Source organism: Hylobates moloch, unplaced genomic scaffold (genome assembly GCF_009828535.3).
Source record: "Hylobates moloch isolate HMO894 unplaced genomic scaffold, HMol_V3 SCAFFOLD_8, whole genome shotgun sequence".
In the NCBI taxonomy this organism is placed as follows: Eukaryota; Metazoa; Chordata; class Mammalia; order Primates; family Hylobatidae; genus Hylobates; species Hylobates moloch.
In genome coordinates, this window is record NW_026652283.1 from 83,425,782 (window position 1) to 83,446,148 (window position 20,367).

At 49.2% G+C, this 20,367-nt stretch overlaps 2 protein-coding genes across 4 annotated transcripts in view; both read left to right on the forward strand.

Moving 5' to 3' along the window:
- Nucleotides 1-7,196, forward strand: part of FYCO1 (FYVE and coiled-coil domain autophagy adaptor 1) — a 75,183-nt gene extending 67,987 nt beyond the window's left edge. Inside the window, exons 17-18 of the mRNA XM_032161810.2 lie at nt 1,314-1,423; nt 3,237-7,196. Coding sequence (XP_032017701.1) covers nt 1,314-1,423; nt 3,237-3,312 — 186 coding nt within the window. The 3' untranslated portion in view covers nt 3,313-7,196. The remainder of the gene's footprint in view (nt 1-1,313; nt 1,424-3,236) is intronic.
- A 2,202-nt stretch (nt 7,197-9,398) lies between these two features.
- The window catches only part of LZTFL1 (leucine zipper transcription factor like 1), an 84,802-nt gene continuing 73,833 nt past the window's right edge, over nt 9,399-20,367 (forward strand). For 2 of the 3 annotated variants that reach the window (XR_009214567.1, XM_032161815.2), the window contains exons 1-2: nt 9,399-9,703; nt 11,929-11,985. Coding sequence is in view for 1 of the 3 variants with exons in the window: in XM_032161815.2 (XP_032017706.1) it covers nt 9,506-9,703; nt 11,929-11,985 (255 nt within the window). In the remaining 2 variants the exon portion in view is untranslated. Of the gene's footprint in view, nt 9,704-11,928; nt 11,986-20,367 lie in introns of those variants that run through there. The other variant, XM_058442950.1, reaches the window with a different exon arrangement.

Genomic DNA, 20,367 nt, shown 5'->3' on the forward strand with positions numbered 1-20,367 from the left:
GAATGGAATGAATGAAAAACAGCTGGAATGAATGAAAAGGCTACAGAATAAGATGTTTTAAAGAAATGAAGAGTATCATTTTCAAGAACACACATTAATCTATGTTAAACATGTCCTCTTCAGGGGACTTGCCTTAAAGAGCTCTTGATGTTGCTTGTAATCAAGATAGTGGATGTGAGGGTGTGCAGGGTGGGCACACCAAGGTCCCCATGCACACAGCAAGCTTTCCCCTCCAGCAGCTCCTTGCCATACACCCCTGCTGCAGTGTCTGAGACCAGGCCAGAGTTGTTAGACTGTGGATCACAGAAACAGAACCAACCCCTCACTCTCCCGGGATTCTTAGTCCCTGGTGGAACTAGAATGTGATAGAATATTAATGGAAGTAAACGAGATGTCATGTGCAGAAGAGGCAGCACAGAGCCTGCGCGTATCAGGCCCTCAGTGTACACTCTTTGTACACCTTTGTCCCCTCCAGGCTTGTCAGGGGCCCGTCCTGCTCCCTCACCACCACCAGCTGCCAGCCTGAGCAAGCACACTGTTGTGTTAGGAACACAATGCTCGCCTCCCTCCCGTGCCTTTTTGATTCTCCTTTTGATTTCCCTTTGATCCACATGTTTGAGTTTGTCATTTAGTTTTCAAATATTTCGAGATTTTCCAGAGATCTGCTCTTGATTTCTAATTTAATTCCATTGTAGACCTAGAACGTACTTTGTATAACTTGAATCCTTTGAAGTTTGAGAGGTGTTTTCTTAATGGCCTAGAACAAGGGCGTCCAATCGTTCGGCTTCCCTGGGCCACGTTGGAAGAAGAATTGTCTTGGGCCACACATAAAATACACTAACACTAACGATAGCTGATAAGCTAAAAAACAACAACAACAAAAACAAACAAACAAACTCATAATGTTTTAAGAAAGTTTACGAATTTGTGTTGGGCTGCATTCAAAGCCTTCCTGGGCCGTGGGTTGGACAAGCTTGGCCTAGAATGTGACCTACCTGGGTGAACGTTTCAAGTGCACTTGAAAAGGATGTACCTTCTGCTGTTGTTGGGTGGAATGTTCTTTTTTTTTTTGAGACAGAGTTTCACTCTTGTTGCCCAGGCTGGAGTGCAATGGCACGATCTCAGCTTACTGCAACTTCCGCCTCCCAGGTTCAAGCAATTTTCCTGCCTCAGCCTCCCAAGTAGCTGGGATTGCAGGCATGTGCCACCACGCCCAGCTAATTTTGTATTTTTATTAGAGATGGGGTTTCTCCATGTTGGTCAGGCTGGTCTCAGCCTCTGTGATGTTTTTGGCTATCTGCTTTCCCTCCCAGGTCCTCATTCCCATGACCCGATGCAACTCCCACAAGGAGAACATCCGGGGCCAGCTCAAGGTTCGCACGCCCGGCATCTACATGCTCATCTTCGACAATACCTTCTCAAGGTAGGGCCACCTCAGGCACCAGCTCCATGTCTCCAGGCCTCTCTTCCACCTCTTCTCAAGAGCAGAGGTGGACCCTCAAAACCAATTATTTGTCAGTAACTTATTATTAATCGTTCTTTGTTGACCCCTCTCCCGTGGTGTTCCAGTGTTCGTTAGAGATTTTGTGACACACAGGCTCATGCTTGCAGAGTCTCACCATGTCACTGCTGAGGGGTAGAGGAGTGACACTCCTAAGTCACACAGCCAGTGGTGGAGCCGGATCTGAACCAGGCAGTCTGGCCAGTCTGAACTCTTAATAACCAAGGTGCCCTTTCCCTCTCTCTCATATTGATTCCCACTGCTCTGCCACTGCCCTGCCCAAAGAAGGGGCTCAGGAAATACGATGGAAGGACTGACTGAATGAATGAATGAATGAGAAAGGGAGAAATAAAAGAAGGAAGGGCAGAGCTTGAGATAAGCAGGCCCGAAACTGCACCACAAAGCCCCTGGCCATGTGGCGGGAGCGGCAGGTGCCATCTCTGGGAAGCACTCTGAGAACCAGCTAAGGTTCAGGAGTGTATAGGTTGGGAGATGGGGGAGAAGCTGGACAGGAGAATGGGAATGGAGGGAGATGAGGCCAGAGGGACAGCAGGAGGGGAGTGGAGAGAGGACCAGCATTGACTGAGTATCTGCCAATCATGTGGACAGGGGCTGGGCACCTGCCCCTGTTTATGTCTTCTGCTTCAGCACAGACCCCTTAACTGGAACCGGCTCTTTAGAGAGAACTTCCTGATCTGTTTCTGGCCACATCCTCTCTGAGCAAGGTCCTGGGCTACTGGTCACATCCCCAGCATGGATACTTGGCTCTTAGCAGAATAACTAGACAGGACACCAGGGAAAACCTGAGTCATCCCCTCACCACCTCCAGGCCTTGAACTGCCAGGGCTTGTGGCCAAGAGTGCCCACTAGAGGAGGGATTGGAAGATGAACTTCCCACCTCGCCCCCTCCTGCCCCTCCCTACACTCCCAAGTGGAAATGAAAGCACCCCTGGAGTTAGCAGGACCTCATGGCATAGGCCTATCATGGCCAGAGAGCTCTCTTTGGAGCCACCCTCTACCCCAAGACTGGACATGAGCCCCAGCCCCTCTTGAACAGGATAGGGCAGTGGTTAGGAGAATGGGTTGGGGACCACCAGGCCCAAGCTCTACTCTTCCCCCAGCGGCCCTTAGTTGAGTCTCCATTTCCTACTCTGCAGTGGCAGCCACACTGTGGATTGATGGAGAGACCGAGGAGAGGTGTGATGAGGGCAGAGCACTGTCCCAAGCCCGAGCAGGCTCCTAGTTACCCCTGGGGGTGGCCATGGTGCTGTAACAAACTCTGGCCTTGGCACATTGAGGTCATCTCAGGGGCCTACTTGAGATTTCCAAACTATGGATATCAGAACTGAGTTAGCTGCCAAGGCGGAAAAAATCCGTGCTGGCCTCCGCCATATACCTCCTCCCATTGCCTGCTCCTCACACCACCATACACACACTGTGCAGTCCGCACCGCCAGCTGCTTCAGAGCAGCCAGGTAAGGGAGGTGATATTCACAGCCTGTGACCAAAAGGGCATTTCTGCACCCAAGCCTTAGGAGAGTCCATGGTGATGTCCCGAGACCCCGATCCTCACAGGGAGAGAACTCCACTAGACAGACAGGAAATGGGGCACGGGGCTCCAGCACCCACACCCAACCAGGTCACTGCAGTGACCACAGAGGCCTCAGCAGCAGCTGCCACCCCTCAGACTTTCAGCTCTCAGGTAACACCGTCCCTTTCCATTTCTGTTTCCTCAGGTTTGTCTCTAAAAAGGTATTTTATCACTTGACGGTTGATCGGCCTGTGATCTACGATGGAAGTGATTTCCTGTAGCTTCAGCACCTCAGTAACTTCACTTCATCCACAGGAAACACTACTCTTCCTCACCTGTCACATAAAGCATTTTTTTAAAAAGTCAGCTGCTCCAAAATCATCAACTGTGCCCCTCTGGAAGAGAGGCCCCTGGGCTGCCCCTCAGAGGCGGCGTCCGGGGAGCACTTTGTGCTCAGCACTTTGCACCGGCCACTCTTAGCCCCCGAGGCTTTGAAGGGCTCAGGCAATGTTTCCATTAAGTAGAGACTCAGCTGTTCTCACACCCAAAGGGATGCTCTGCCAAAGGTTTAAACACCCAGGAGACCATCAGCCTCTCCTGGGAGCACGGTTGGCTACAGGCCTCTTGTGGAGAGTTTCATGGGCAGGGGTGGTTCCAACTTCTGCCCGTGGAGAGATTTTCTGCCCTGCCCCACCAGGGCCCTGCATCTTGGAGACCTGAGCTGGGTGCCCTGGCCATGCCCTGTGAATCCTCAGGCTGTGACGCCCTCAGGTACTCCCGGGAAAAGGAGGTACACAGCCATCGTGCAAGTCAGGGTGCCAGGGGACCCCCCTGAGATCCTGACCAACTCCTCCAGTCATGCTCTTGCCCTCACTGCCCCAGTAAGCTGGAGGCTGCTCCAGAACTCAGCAGTGTTGGAAGGGCCTCTAAGCTACAATCTCTTTCTGGCCCTTTTGTCTGGGTGATTCTGTCCTCAAATAAAGCCCTTCACTCAGCCAGGCCTCTCCACAGCTCAAAGCATTGCCCTAAGAATCAGAAGTAAAGATAATCCAAGAACAAAACCCACTGTACTTGGGGCCTGCAGTGGCTGTGTGTACACTACATCTAATGCCCAAATGCCAGCCAGTGTGGATGTCGTGACCACAGAGCAGGATTGTGCATTGGCTTTACAGCTACTCCTCAGCTGATGGCCCACTTTTGTTTATATAAATAAGATCTTCTGCCCCACCTGCAGACATGTTTACTAATGATCATAGCCAGGATTAGAACCACTTTCAAACATTGGGGCCTTCTTAACAAAAGTCTTTGATAACTTAAGCACCAAACAGAGTAAACAGAGGCATGATGGATCCCTGGGCCCCACTCCCCTCCTGACAGGTTCCCCAACAGCCCATTTGCCCACTTCCCACTGCTCAGCCCACACCAGACCTCCAGGAGACATCCCCCCTGGAGGCAGAGAGATCCTGTTCCCTGTTCCCTGTTCCCAGACAAGAATTAGTTAATCTTCCCTGTTCTCTGTGGTCCTTTTCTTCCCCCACAACAGATAGCTCACGTTGGACAGCTCTTCGTTCCTTGTTCATGGAACCAGCTGCCCGCATTCAGGCCCCAGGTTCTTCCATGGGTGAACAGAGCATCTGACAAAAGGTCCCACTTTGGCCAGGGGTGAGGGAGAGAGCACCAGACAGGCTATCCGAGAATCTGAGAGCTGGGCCCGGCAATTCCTCCAGCTACCCTTGTGACCCAAATCCAGTCACACATTTCCCAAAGTTTCTCTTTGTCATAACCCTGGTCTGGCTGGTTCTGAGGGCTTGAGAATGGGTCAGGTACTCCAGGCCAAGTCCAGCAGAGACCCCAAACCCACCACACACCAGCAGCCACAACCTCATCACCAACAAAGAGGACTCTTGTGGGGCCACAAGTAAGAGGTCATTTCTGGAATGGACTCAGACCTTTAAACAGGAGAGTTGGGCACTTCCAGTCAGTTTTTAAGCAAGGCATGGGGAACGGGAAATAGAAACTTTCAAAGAGGTTGCCCAGAGAAAAGCTGGGCCTCTTGCATTCGGCTTCCTTGGAGCAGCCTCTTCTGGCAGAAAGCCATCAGGTGCTCAATCATCTTCCCCTGGCCAAGGCTCTGACCATGCTTAGTACTGGAATAGAAGTGGCCAGGCCCCAAGTGACTCTTCTTGGCCTCATGTTTGTCCTCACAGGCATGCCACGTGGCCTGAGATGATTCAGAGCAAATCATGCTAACTTTGAATCCATCCAGCCACTTGCAAAGGATTATCAGAAGTCAGCTTGTTCCCTGTTAGGAAGAAACTAACAAAAGAAAACCCAGAGCAATCTAGAATCTTTGAGTGCTTGGCTTTCCAAGGATACTGCGGAGACTCTGGCCAAGCTGATGACCTTCTGAAGTGTCATTGGCACCATATGCAACAAGAACCACCATTCACTGAGTAGCTAACGGGTTTGGGGCCTGGGATATTCCATCTGGGGTCCTTCCTGAACATGTCACTCATCACAGCAGAGGACCAGTTGCAGCTTACCCAGAACCACTCCTCCAGGAGAGCTGGATGTCTTGTGCGCACCACCTTCAGCGCTGACTGCTGTTGTTAAAAAAAAGCCTTTGCTGCATTCGGAGGACTGCCCCGTGCCCTGAGGTGACTTCCTAACTATGTGGTTTCATTAGCGAATTTATTTTTTGTGCTGGGTGGACATTTGTATTTTATTAGGTTGCTGTTTAAGCTCAAGTTTGCTGTGCTCTCTGCAGCTACAGAACATCTAGGCATATTTAAGAGTGGCTTTTATAAATAGCTTTATTCTGATATTAATCAGATTCCCAACTTTACTGAGAATTAAGGACTGGGGTACTTTAAAAAAATGCAAATAACAATTGAAGAACCACTGCTGCAGGTGGTAGCCCTGGCTAGACTGAATTACACTAGAAATCAGCCAGAAGGAAGCGTCCTTGGGATCCCAGATCACTTTTTTTTTTTTTTTTAAAAAGGGGCAGCCCCTTGATGGCTCATCTCTCTGAATAACAGTCATGTCTTCATATCGATACCAGATGCCTTCTTCATCATGCCACTGAAGCCACTCACCACCTTCAAGAACATGCCAACCTCTGTCAGACGCACTTACCCACAAACAAAGAGGCATGTTTGGCACAAAGTGCTGTCCTCCAGGTCCAAGTGGACTCTACAGAGTGCTTGACCTCAACACACTGGATTCCAGGTGGACTGGACCAAGAGCAGGCAAAGACACGGGAACTGAAAAACTCCACGGGGTTTGGAAAATAGAAATGAAAAGCCGCATCATATAACTTAAGAATAAATGGTGTTTTGGAAATTTTAAAATTATCAGCGAAGGTGGTGAAACTATTTCAGGCCCAAATGAAAGGAAATCCCCAGGTGGGGATGAATGTTCAGAGCCATTATGATATGGTTGGATGTCCACTGATGAAATCTTAAAGGAGTTTCATTTTTAAAAGTGCACATGATTCTACATATGAGAATTCTTTAGGCCGAGAAACTGTCCTTGGCTCAGAGGTGTTGGGAATTAAAGCAGAGAGAAGCCATTCGTGATGCTTAGAACCAAGGATGGTCATGTACACAAAGACCATCGAGATGGCCATTCTTGTTTACAAAACACTTACCAAGAAAGCACTTTGTAGGGGAACCTTAGTACTTCTAATTTCATTACGTTTCTTCCAAGGAAACAGGAGAGACTGAATTAATAATTCTCTCTTTCCTCTTAAGCACTTTTAAAATAATAAAGTACATCTTGAAATTTTGGGAGGCATCTCTGATTTAAAAAAAAAAAAAGGCTGCTTGACGTATGTTATGCAGAGACACTCTGCCTCTGGTGGCTGCAGAGCAACACCCAAGCCTCATTTGGAAGGCTTAATTAACATTTGGAATTGCACTTTAATTGATTAATCCTCAATTCATGTGGCCTTACGGGATGGTGGGTCTGGGACCCCAATTCATTCTTATCTGCCAAAGAATTACCTAGAAGCACATCAAATACCAGCACCCCACCTGTACAATGGGGGTGGAAAACTTTTGTATCCCTAAGCATATTATTATATAGTGTCTGCCATGCCATGTGGAAATACTTTATTTTTTAACCTCAGGATTTAAATAAAGTAAACACTATGACATTTAAACATTTGTCTCTCATTTTTTTGGGACATAAAGTGCACCACAAAGTTATACAGAGCTGAGTTGGAGTTGAGCTGTGCTGCTGGGAAATAGAGCATCTTTTATGGTGGCTTTTCAGGAGGACTTGAGCCAGCAGATGTTCTGGGAAGTTTCCAGGTGGCCTGGCACCTGGTTGCTTCCCGGCCTGCTGTGAGGGTGGTGTTTAGACCTGCCTGAGACAGCCTGTCTTTCAATCCATGCTGTTGTGCCCTATGGGCTTCTAGCCTCAGCTCAAATGTCCAGATCTCCCAGGGCACCCACAGAGCATGTTGAGCAAAGAGCAGACTTCTGAGTTTACCGGAACAGTGGGGCTGGGGAGAAGCATCATGGATGGCCTAAAACCATGATTGGTCAATATGAGGTACAAAGCTGGGCAAGACTGCCAGGCCGAGATGGCTGGCAGAGGAAGAAGTCAGCCCTCCCATTCCCGCATACCTTTCTCTGGCTGGGTCAGCAAAGAGCCTGGACAGAGGTCCAGAGGGGCATGCCCTGGTCACTGCTGGATGTTGGACTGAGCTCAGGCTGGGCAGCCCACCCACACTCACCTCACACCCCCACTCCTGGGATGACCAGGGCTCTGTCCCTGGAGTGCTCTGCGCCTCAAAAGAACACCTTCCCACACCACCCCTTCACCGTCCTTCCTCTGCCAGCCCTCTCCTGCTGCCAAACTTTGGTTTGGCCTCTTCTTTAATCTGTTAAAGAAGTAGAGACTTCTTCCATGGAAGAAGTCACATTTTCTGTAACTCTGGTTCTCTCCCAAGGATAAAAGACAGTGAATCCTTCATCTTTATCTTCATCTCCCTCCTCCCTTCTCTCCCCACTGCAGCATCGAGCAACATGCCAGGAAGGAAGGGACTCAAAAAATACTGAATTGACCTCGCGGGTCAGTCCCAGCGCCCTGGGTCAGCCAAAAAGTCATCAGCATCCCCACTGGCAACTAACTCTGCCAGGAATAGAAGCTCCTGAAACACTCCGGTGGCAGAGGAGGGAAAGGGCGGGCCTGCAGGAGGAGATACGGGCAATGATAGCTGGTCACTCAGTCCCACCCCTTGTACCCCCTCTTATGTCAAAGGTGCCCTCGGGCTGGGCGCAGTGGCTCACGCCTGTAATCCCAACAGTTTTGGAGTCCAAGGCAGGATTGCTTGAGCCTAGAGGTTCGAGACCACCTGGGCGACACAGTGAGACCCCGTCTCTACATTTTTTTTTCTTTAATTAGCCAGGTGTGGTGGTGCATGTCTATAGTCCCAACTCAGTAGAGGCTGCAGTGAGCCAAGATTGTGCCACTCCACGAGTGACAGAGTGAGGCCCTGTCTCAAAAAAATAAAAAGGTGCCCTCAAATCAAGTCTCTGTCTAGTAACCAGATTGAAATAATGGCAGATAGTTACTCCACCTGCCCCAAATGACACAGCCAGAGAGTTTCTTTGTTAATATAACAGTCCTTCCTGAGGCTTGGGGGCCTCATGGGCTGGGGGCTAGAACAAGAAACAGTTGAGACATACATATATGTGTGTGCTGTGCATCTGGGGCTGGGATCTGGGGACCTCCAGGTCAAAATCCTCCATTCCACCTCACCTCACCCTGCTAAACTGCAGAGTAACTCAAGATGACCCAAGTCTTTGCTGGAGGATTTCCAAGCCCCACGCTTGATTCCAGGTAATCCGGGCCCAGTTCAGTGTTCACAGACTCTGTGGCACATAGAGGTGCCCCGCCCCACCCTGCCACGTCTGCTGGGTGAGGGCTGAGGATGCAGAGACTCCCGAGTGACTCAGAAGGCTCCTCACAGCAAGGTCAGCCCTTTCAGTTTGAAGATGCGTGGGAAAAATCTCCTCTTGCCACCCACACACATCTGAAGAGCAAACAGATGGTGAAACCAGTAGCCCAAGATGAGAAAACGGACTTTTTTTGAGACAGCAGTTGAAGCTGAAGCCTCAAAAGCCGGGGAGGGGGGGGCGGGGGCGGGAAGCATAGCGATTATGAAAGGCATTCAAAGTGGGTTAGGGGTGAGAGAAAGGTCAGCCTTTTACTTTTCCCACACCCGCTGTTTTCTGAAGAAGGATGGTAACGCGAGCAGAAAGGTGATGGCCAACCTCTGGGCTTTGATGTGTGTCCCCTCCTCCCGCCCCCATCATGCAAGCTCTGGGGAGGTCGGAGACTAGTGTGGTTTCCTCACACCTCCCGCCATGCTGGCACTGAGGTTATCTAAGAGTTGACAGCCCCATCTAAAGCCTGGAATGAATTAAGTCTTTTTTAGCTAAAAAATGAACAAAACCTGAGATGCATGAGTGTCCTTACCAAAAGGAAGTTCTCGTTTCTAGAACAGGTCTGTCTTCGGGCCTGTGGGTCCATAGAATCATCACAGAAAAAGTGATTTCAGGAGGTCTCCCCCGCTTTCTGCTCCCAAGGCCGACTCTGACTGAGCCTCGGAGGAGAGAAGGAAGCCATTTCTGGGAAGCCAGAGCGTCCGTCTTCCAGGTCAGTGGGGCAGGTGCTGTCTTCTCCCTAGCTTGAGAGAGGAAAGTTGGTGAGGGAGAAGGGTTGGGGGGGGAGGTGCGGGGATAAAAGGAGAGCAAAGCAGTGATGAGAAAAGAGGGGTAATAGAAAGGGCCTCCCCAAAGGCTGCAGGGAGGGCTGGGCCCAGGGCTGCTTAGCAGAAGCCGTCTTTCTCATCAGAAGAAAGGGGCAGTGAGAAATGACAGTGTCGGTGTGGCTGAAGCTGCCCCATGCATCTGGTGGAGGCGGCACTTTAATGTAAGAAAGCCTGGACCATTGAGGTAACAGACACCAAAGGCAGTGACTACCAATGTGGAAAGACAGGCCAGTTTGTTCTTCTGCCTCAGAGGTGGCTTCAGGGCCCTGCAAGCTCTCACAAACAGGGCCCTGCATGCTTTCACAAGCAGCAGGGGCAGCAGCCTCAGTCCAGTCCTCCCACGAGGCTTGTGAAAGATCGACAGGGTTCCTATGTGGAACCCAAGGTCTTGGAAGAGGCAGCTCCTCTCCACCAGCAGGGACGCCACCCAGCTGTTGGGTGGTCTCAGAAAGAGGACCACACATTCATGCCCTGAAGGTGACCAGTGGAAGAAGGACAGGGAGACCAGAATTGGTCCTGGATCAGGCCCACATCTTCTTTGGTTATGAAAGTTCCAGGTACTGACCCATCAGGAAAAGCCCAAGACTCACCCAGGGCTCCGTTTTGCTCCAGAGTCAACTGTTCATTTATTAGGTGTCAGTAAATAAAAGGAAGTTGCAGAGAGATTCTTAGAAGAAGGTTCTCTTGCTTTAGTTACCTGAGGGCCTATTAAAATGCAGATCCAGCCAGGTGTGGTGGCTCACGCCTATAATCCCAGCATTTTGGGTGGCTGGGGCAGGAGGATCACTTGAGGCCAGGAGTTAGAGGCCAGCCTGCGTAACATAGGCAGACCCCGTCTCTACCAAAAAAAATTCAAATTTAGCCAGGTGCCTGTAGTCCCAGCTACTGGGGAGGCTGAGATGGGAGAATCCCTTAAGCCTGGGAGTTTGAGGCTGCAACTGTGATTGCCCCCTGCACTCCAGCCTGGGGGACAGAGTGAGACCCTGTCTCAAAAAAAAAAAAAAAATGCCGATCCATGGGCACCACCCATTTCAATTCCGGCTCATCAAGTCTGGTCCATTCATAGGTCCTCCAGGTGATGCTGGAGCAGGTGGTCCTGGTGAGCATTGCTGCGTCACCACTGTTTTGATTAGAATTTGAGGAAAGGAGGAAATGAACTAATTGATCTGTCTCCTAATTTAACTCTACCAGTGATCCTTGCATCTTGGAACCAGGCCATCTTCCTCAAATCCATTAGCCCAAGCACTAGGGTGCAATGATGGAAATTTCAGTCTTGGAGAGGAGGATGTTTCTAAATGAATCCCCTGGTATAAAACTATTCTAAGGGTAAAATAGTTTACAACCATAACTTTTTTATGGCTTATATTTTTATTCAAGGGTTCTGGTGCCAACTGGCAGATCATTTCTGAGTGGAAAAACATCCCCTTCCCCAAATCCAGAAGAGTTCCATACATGTCCAAATTTTAAGAAATGGGGAAAGTATCCAGGGGTATGGGTTGGGGAGGTCAGGTTAGGAGGGAGTTCCTAAGCTGGTCCGTACACAGAATCAAAGGTCTTTGAAAACGGGTGGGGGAAAAATGGCATCTTTACCCTAACTACTAATTAAAATTTAAGTCTTCCTTCAATTATGACTAGAGACAACATGCCACACTAGTATTAGCAAGACCTGTCGTCACTTTGTCACCAGTAGAAATGGCAAATATTTTCATATTACATGACAATTTCTGCAGACTCTCAAAATATCATTTATCTCCACTCTGAAATGAAAGTTGTCATTAGATCTGATAGATTTTATGTAATGCATTAGTAAAGAGACACATATATTACTAGTTCATATATCTGCTTTAATATTTGGAGAATTATATGTCAATTTAACTGGTTTGTAATTCTATTTTATTGTTTGCATTTTAAAACATTCTGAGAACGGGGCTATAGGCTTTGTCAGATTGTCAAAGTTGTGGATGAGGCCAAAAAAAGAAAAAGTTAAGTATCTTTAGGTTGTGGCAGGTCCTCATGAAAAACAAGAGAAAGATCAGCTCATTGCAGCACTGGTTTGTTAATAGTAATGATAGTAGCATTGTTTAATTTGTGTAATTGTATAATTTGCTAGGCTCTTGCTGTAAGTCAGCCGCTTTTACAGATGAGGAACCAAGACCCAGGGAAGATGGTAAGTCTGAACCATTTACAGAACATGTTACTGCTACTGCATTATGCTGAGACAGCTGTAGGAGTGGTTTTCTCTAAACCATTCTCATTTTACTTGAATATAGATTATCTGATGACTTATAAAAAGCTTTTCCATAAACCAGGATTTGCTATGGCAGCCCTTGACCTTCAGACCTTTACTATGATTGTTAATACAAAAGGCTGTATCAGTTACCTGTTGTCAGAATCAAGCTGCATTGTTCTGCGTTATTTGAAGTTGGACAACCTCAAAACCGTGGCTTAAATCACTGAAGATTTATTTTGCTCACGAATATGCAGGTTGACTGGGGGCTCTGGACTCTTGGTGGGCTCACTCCCTTGTCTGCCCGTGGTCAGCTGCGCATTGAGGCTGTGCTCCCGCATGTCTGAGGGTTGGCTGCTCATTGGCTAATCGTGGCTGGGTTGATTCCTACATCTGTTGTCAGTTGGTCAGAGGAAGGCTGGCTAGGCTAGGATGGTCTTGGCCAGACAACTTGGCTGTACTCCACGTGGTCTCCCTGGCCCCAACAGGATAGCCTGGGCTTATTCAGATGGCCACTGAGCAGGTTTCCAAGAGAGTGAGTAAAAGTGCCCGAGCTTCGCAAAGCCCAGTCTCAGACCTGGCGCATCATTTCAACAGTGTTCTGTTGGTCAGAGCAAGTCACAGGCCAGCCCAGATGCCAGGTGTGGGAAAAGGGACTCCTCTGGATGGGAGGAACTGCAAGGTCACTTTATAAAGGGCACAGGGACAGTGAGGGGTAGAGAATTAGGACCATTTTTGTAATACTTCTACCAAAGAGTCAGATAATCTTCCCTTCTTGCACATATTTCCACCTCAATTTTCATCTTCAGTAAAACACCCACCTTCTCCTCCAGGTACACTCATACAAGTTCGCAAAAATACACGCAACAATCTTCATGGCCACAATATCAGTGATAGCAAAAAACAGGAAAGGATTTGTTCAAAGTGGGTTGGATTGAAGCAGTGTATGACGACACCCTGGGAGACTATGTGACGAACACTATTCACACCCATACGACATTTCCTGACAAAGACGCTGGACACAGCAGTGGCTGCCTCGGCAGATGGAGCTGGTGGGACTTTGGAGTTGGTGGCAGGAATAAGATGCTTTTACTTTTCTCTTCATAGCTTTCTATGTCGAATGAAGTATTTTTAGTAGGTGCCAGTTTAACTTTTAAAATGTGAAAACTAATTTCTAAAAAGACATTCACATCATCTTACGGCCATCTCAAATTCCCAGTAAAAAACCAAACGCCCAATTCCTATATGCTGGAGTCATTACACAGTTGTTGATGTCTTTCTGCATTGACCAAAGGGGTGACCTACTTACCAGCGAAGCTGAACGGCATAAAGCCATGAGCGGGGAGGGCCTGGGAGGAAGGCACAATATGGCCAGTGTTCCTCTTCCCCTGCCTAGGGGCTGGCCCAGCTAGGGCCCCCTGTCCTCCTGACTCAGGGCCTCTGTGAGAAGAGCTATATCCAGATCATATGGTGCAAACTGACCACTGGAACATCAGTGCTTGAACTTCAACTGGGGAGAAAGTACAACAGCCTCTAAGAGATTGGGTTCTAGAATCAGAAAGACATGGATCCAACTCTTGGTGCCATTACCTACTTCCTCTGGCTTGGGACAAGTCACTTAGCTACTCTGTGCCTCAAAATGTGATAGCTGTTATCATTGAGAAAGACGTCCACACCTTGTCCAATCCCTTTTACTCTCTTGGCTCTTTTGATTCCTTCTGGGCATTAGTCAGCTAGTCAAGTTGAGGGACTGAGTGATTGGGATCATTGAAAGATGAGTTAATTTACGGAGTAGCCACCTTTGGTGATTTTAAAACATGGCCCCAGAGTTATTTGACACACTTCCCGTAAGAGGTGGAGTCTTGAGTCCCTTGACTCCAGGCTGGCCTCTGGCTGCTCTGACCAGTGGAAGAGCAGAGGGACACTGTGTAGTTTCTGGTGCCATGTCAGAAAAGGACCTGCAACTTCCCCCTGGTTCTCTTGCACAGGGGAAGCCAGCTGCCGTGTAAAAGGTCTGAGTACCTTGAGCCCTCCCTGCTGAAGCGGCCGTGTGCTGGGGCCCTGCACGGCAGCCAGCATCAACTACTGGCCCTGGGGCACGGCCTTCCAAGTCAAGCTTTCCAGCGGCCACAGCCCCAGCCAATATCTAACTGCAGCCACACGAGAGACCCCAAGCTAAATATGCCCTGCTGAGCCCCTTCCAAATTCCTGGCCCACAAAATGGTGAATAAAATAAAATGGTTATTGCTTTTATACCACTAAATTTTGTGGCAACAGTTACCAGGACACAGCTGAATTGAATATGAGCAAGGTTCTTAGAATCACTTCTTTCATTTAATTGCAAATGAACTAAAAAGAGATCCATCTAAAATTTTTTTTTTGTTTTATTGGATTACTCCTGATAATTTATCATAGCAAACCTGACACAAGTTTCGCCTACACATCCTCTTTCCACATCCTCACTTCCCATTAATTTGCTCCTCAGCCAATCACAGTCTACCTTGTTGATGCCTGGGAAGCTGCTTCTAGCCAGGTCGCTGCCAGCCTCCACTCTCTCTTGACCTCAGCTCTTCCCATGCTCATGGCTACCATCTTCCAGGTGGCATCCCCAGACTTGTTCTCTGCTGATCCTCCCCTCCCACGGGCAGCACCACCAACCACCCAAACATGCAGATTCAAAACCCAAGTCATCCTTGATTCCTTCCTTTCTCTCAATTCTAATCTTCACCATTGTGTCTACCCCCAGAGTAAGTCAAAAGCCATCCATCTCTCTACACCACAACCACCACCTTCACTCCAACTCCGCCACCATCATCTTTTTCCTGAACAACTGCAACAGCTCCTGACTGGCCTCCCTGCTTCCTTGCACCACCCCTAACCCCCAGCCACCACCCTTCTTCTCCTGGGGGCTTTAGAGATCTTTAAAACATGAATTGGATCATGCCACACCCCACTTAAAAATCTTCCTGAAGTGGAATAAATCAAAATTCATCATCTGCGCCTGAACAGCGCCCCTACCTTCCTCTCCCATCTGACTTCCCTCTCACTCATAACCCTCCAATCACCAATGGCTCTTCTTTTAGCCACTTAACTCTGTTGATCACTTTCCTGGCTCAGAGACACCTGTGAGAATTAGGGGTGATGGTCCCACTTCGTCTCAGGCAACATCAGTTTTCCTGTGGTCCTTAGAGACTTCCTGGTTTCCAAAAGTTGAACAAGAGAAACTCTGGAGCTCACTGCGGCCTTTATCAGCCTCTGCAGGGCATTCTGAGCCACCTGGAGATTACCCCCACTGAGAAAGTGCCACCCACAGCGTGAGGCCTTTCTGAGCTTGCTGCTCTATCCCCAGGGGACTCCGTCCCTCCTTCGGTTCCTTTGGTGAGTGGTGGCCTAACCACAAAGAGGAAGAGTCCATCCAGTCTCCATTTCTTATTTTATTTTTTTAAAATTGTGATGTGGGGTTTTATTTATTTATTTATTCATTTTGAGACAGAGTCTCACTCTGTCGCCCAGGCTGGAGTGCAGTGGCACGATCTCGGCTCACTGCAGCCTCCGCCTCCTGGGTTCAAGTGATTCTCCTGCCTCAGCCTCCTGAGTAGCTGGGTTTGCAGATGTGCACCACCATGCCCGGCTAATTTTTGTATTTTTAGTAGAGACGGGGTTTCACCATGTTGGCCAGGATGGTCTGGATCTCCCGACCTTGTGGTCTGCCCACCTCGGCCTCCCAAAGTGCTAGGATTACAGGCATGAGCCACTGCACCCGGCCAGTGATTTGGGGTTTTATAAGGATAAGAGCATGAGTTTTTAAGGGAATTGCATGATGTCTTGGATTTGCTTTAAAATACTACAGGAAACTTGTTTTTAAAAGGAAGAAGGTAAGGAAGGAAAAAGAAGGAAGGGAGCACATGAAACAAAGAAGAGGAAAGGAAAGAAAAGTGGGAAGTGTAGCTGAAACCAAAAATGGACAGAATGTTGATCATTATTGAAGTTGGGTGAGGGGTATGTGGATCTTCATTATACCAGCGGTCCCCAACCTTTTTGGCACTGGGGACCAGTTTCGTGGAAGACAGTTTTTCCATGGACCTGCAGCATTGGTGGAGAGGTGATTTGGGGATGATTCAAGCATGTTACATCTATTGTGCACTTTATTTATATTATTATTACATTGTAATGTATAATGAGATAATTATACAACTTGCCATAATGTAGAATCAGTGGGAGGCCTGAGCTTGTTTTCTTGCAACTAGATGATCTCATTGGGGGTGATGGGAGACAGTGACAGATCATCAGGCATTAGATTCTCATAGGGAGTGCACAGCCTAGATCCTTTGCCTGTTCACAATAGGTTTGTGCTCCTATGAGAATCTAATGCTGCCACTGATCTGACAGTTGGTGGAGCTCAGGCAGTGATGCAGGCGATGGGGAGCAGCTATAAATACAGAAGAAGCTTCACTCACTTGCCTGCCACTCACCTCCTCCTGTGCAGCCTGGTTCCTAACAGGCCACAGAGCAGTAGTGGTCTGTGGCCCGGGGGGTGGGGACCCCTGCATTAATACTATTCCCTCTGCTTTTGTGTATGTTTTTGAATTTCTGTAATTAAAACGTTTAAAAAGAAAAGAACATAAGTGGAGAAGTCCCAAACCAATTGCATGCATGGACACTTCATCAGAGAGTTGACAGTGATGTCCCACAGGCATGAGTGCTGCAGGGCCTTGGCACACACTGCCCTCCTCCCCTTTCTCCCCTGCTTCCTATAGGTCATTCCTGTCCATTCTTCAGCTCTCAGCTCAAACGCCACCTCCTCAGGGAAGCCTTCCCTGCCTCCCCTTTCCAGAGCAGATCAGAGTCCCCTGTCACACTCTCTAGCATCCCGTACTGATAACCATCAGCTTGTTCCTGTGATGGTGTGACTTGTGTCTGTGATTGTGAGCTTCATGAGCACCATGCCTGTGTCTGCCGTTGCTCACCACCTTGCCCAGTGCCTAGCATGTACTAAATGCTCAATAAATGTTGAATGAGGCTAATTACAGCAACAGTTGAAATGCTGGGCCTACTTGTGGCCTCTCCAGCACGGTAGTCTCAGGGTGGGCAGACTTCTGACATGGCAGCTTAGGGCTTCCACAGCAAGCCTCCCACGGCACAGGATGTGGAAGCTGCCAGCCTCTTCTTCTGAGTCTGCACCCAGAAACTGGCACAGCATCCCTTGCACCAAATTCCACTGTTCAAGCAAACCCAGAGCCCACCCAGACTCAAGGAGAGGGGACATCAACCCCATGTTTTGATGGGAGGAGCATCAAATACTGTTGCTCCTTTCTCCCCTGCTTCCTATAGGTCATCCTTAATCCACCCAGCTGACTCACTGTCTGCAGCTGTTCAGAGTTCAGTCCCTGTCTTTCTTGCCTAACTCTCCAAGTCTCCAAACATTTTCCAATGCTGTAGCTCTTTCTGGCCTCAAAGACTGTCATAACATCATGCAAATGCTAGAGACGCAGCTCTCATGCTGGGCACTGTACCTGTTGCCGGGCAGACACACGTGAGCAAGAACACGCACAGTCCGTGGCTACTTGTTGCTGAGGGTCCAAACATAGGAGTCAGAGGATCAATCAGTAGAAAGAAGAATACTAGCGAATTACAAATGAGAGGAGTGCTGTGAAGGAAAGGGACAAGCAGTGTGCCACACAGGAAGATAACAGGGCTCTAACTGTCACTCTGGGACTTTGCCACGCCATCTTGCCATGCCCATGCAGCGAGCCACATCAGCAATTGCCATAGTACCTTTTAATACGAGAAGGGACGCTTCAGCCAGCTCTTGACTGAGGGTTGTTTACACTGTTTAGAAATTTCCAGATGACACAATTCAGATGTGCTTGAAATGTGTATTTGAGGTCTAGAAAGTGGAGAGTCTGCAGAAGGACGCTGCAGCAGACGCAGGAAGAGACAGGTTCCTTGAACCACCTACCTGGCCGCAGAGCCTGGCCTGAGCAAGGGCTGCTGGGGAGCAGGCACAGTGTTTGTCCAGGTGGTCAGAGGCAGGGCCATCATCAGGCCAGGGAATCCAGACAGCAGCCACAGCTTTTCAGGAAAGCCTGGAGGGTGACTCCCAGAAGGAGATGCCAGTCCCTGGGCAGGGGAGGAGGCTTGCAGGCACTTCTCAGATCTGAGCCTGGGGTCTGGTGAAAGCCCCAGCCCAGGCAGAGCCGGGACTGGGGCCTAAGCCTGGCCACCTAGACCCAGAGAGGAAGAGCCAGGGCGGAAGCCAGCCCTGCAGACCACTGGCCATGGGCAGGGTGGACAGGGCCAACCTGAGAGGCCAGCATGCCCCTTGAGATCATCTGACTGGCTGCAGAGGAGATCTGGGGCCACGTGGAGACAGCAGTGAGTAATGCCTGGATCCCACACAGGGAATCTGACCTAAAGCCACATCTTGTACCGGGCCCAGAAAAGTTATTCATGGGTCTTGCATCTGATAGAGGGGAGCCAGGGAAGGGAGACGCAGGGAAATGGGGCGGGGAGAGGAGGAAGGCCAACAGCAGGAATTCTACAGTTCAGACGCATGCCTGGGCCCGGGTGTTGGGTCCTTGGACCTGCACACGCACATCTCCAGTGAAATCTGTGGCTTCTTCATGAAGGAATTAAGGCTCCACAGCCATGTGTGTCTGGGGAAGAGCCTGGGAGAGGTAGCAGCCAGGAACCTTCTCGATTCTGTGAAGATGACGCCATTGTCCTTTGCCAGCACACCCTCATGGTGCACTTTTGAAGAAGGGAGTCAGCAGGGCCTTGGCTGTGGCATGTTACCATTTAGCGTTTGCATGACATGGTCAGTGGGAGGAGTGCTGGCCAACCTCGTGCCTGTCCATCTTTTCAGCCCGTGGTCCTCAGCACAAAGTCTGGCTTGGCAAATGCTGGTCAACCCTCCAAAGCAAGGGCTGGTTTGTCTGACCATGTCAGACAAAGCCAATTACTAACTGCATGGGCTCAGATGAGTTACTTAGTATCTCTGAGGCTCAGCTCCCTCCTCTGTAAATCAGGGTTAGCAATGGTGCTCAAAATTCTGGGAGGGATCATGGCTGTCTCATACACCATGGGGCCCCTGGCATGCAGCTGGTGGCCAAGCATATCTACTGAATGCTTAGGTTGTAATGAGACAGGACCCATGCTCTCAGCCTTCTTAGGGGAGTTCTGTGACTGGCACCCAGCCACGCTATGGATCTCCTGCATACCCAGTGTTCTTACCCATCCAGCCTTAGGAGGGCTCTTGGAATTGGCAGCTCCTGGTGAGAAAATTGTTGCAGGATGACTTCTCTAGAAGGAGGTACTGAGATGGAGTTTGGGGTGCAAGGTGTTTATTAGGAATCAATGCCTGCGGAGGGATGTGAGAGGAAGCATGATTGGGCAGAGAGAGAACTTGAACTGCCATGAAGGCTCCACAAAGCCCTGGCTTTGGAGAGTCAACCAGCATCTGCCAAGCCAGACTTTGTTCTGAGGACCAGGGGCTAAAAAGACTGACAGGCACGAGGTTGGCCAGCACCCCTCTCCCTGACCATGTCATGCAAATGCTAAATGGTGACGTGTGACAGCCAAGGCCCTGCTGATTCCCTCCTTCAAAAGTGTACCATGAGGGTGTGCTGGCAGAGTGCCCTGGAGTGGCTTTTGCCCATCAGAGTGCCACCATCGGGCTGAGATGACGCTATTCTCTGTCTCACAGGCACCAGAGACAGGTGACCCTGGGAAGGCCTGGCTTGGGCAGGGTAGCTCTGCAGTGGAGACAGGCCCTGAAGAACTGGCAACCAGAGGGCCTGTGCCAACCACACTCCCTACAAGTTCTTTCTTGAGGCATCTCCATATGACCATAGAGATTTTTTGCTTAGCTTGTGATGCCACAATTGAGTGTATACAAGTAAATATGTGGAGAGGACCTCATAAGGAATCACTTGTTGGAAAGACCCATATTTGCATGTCATTTTTAGGCTTTGATAATATAAAAGTCAAAGAAAGACATTAATTGGGTCATTAGCTGTCTGGGTTGTCTATTCCAATAATGTAGGTGTTATTAGAGAACTAGCTCATTGTCCCAGGAGCATGTTGAATAGGGACCTCAACTGGAAGGGAGGAGCACATGAGATGGGGAGAGAGAGAGACTTTATTGCAGAAGCACTATGGTGTGTCTTGGCTGGGAGGGGAATTCTAAGGCTGTGGTACTTACTAACCACAGACAGTGACTAAACAATCAGTGACTCCTCGGTGAATGGAGAGAAAGATTTTTCTGAGTATCTAAAACATGTAAAGTGCAGGTGCTGGAGCCCATGACTACTACTCTTTTTT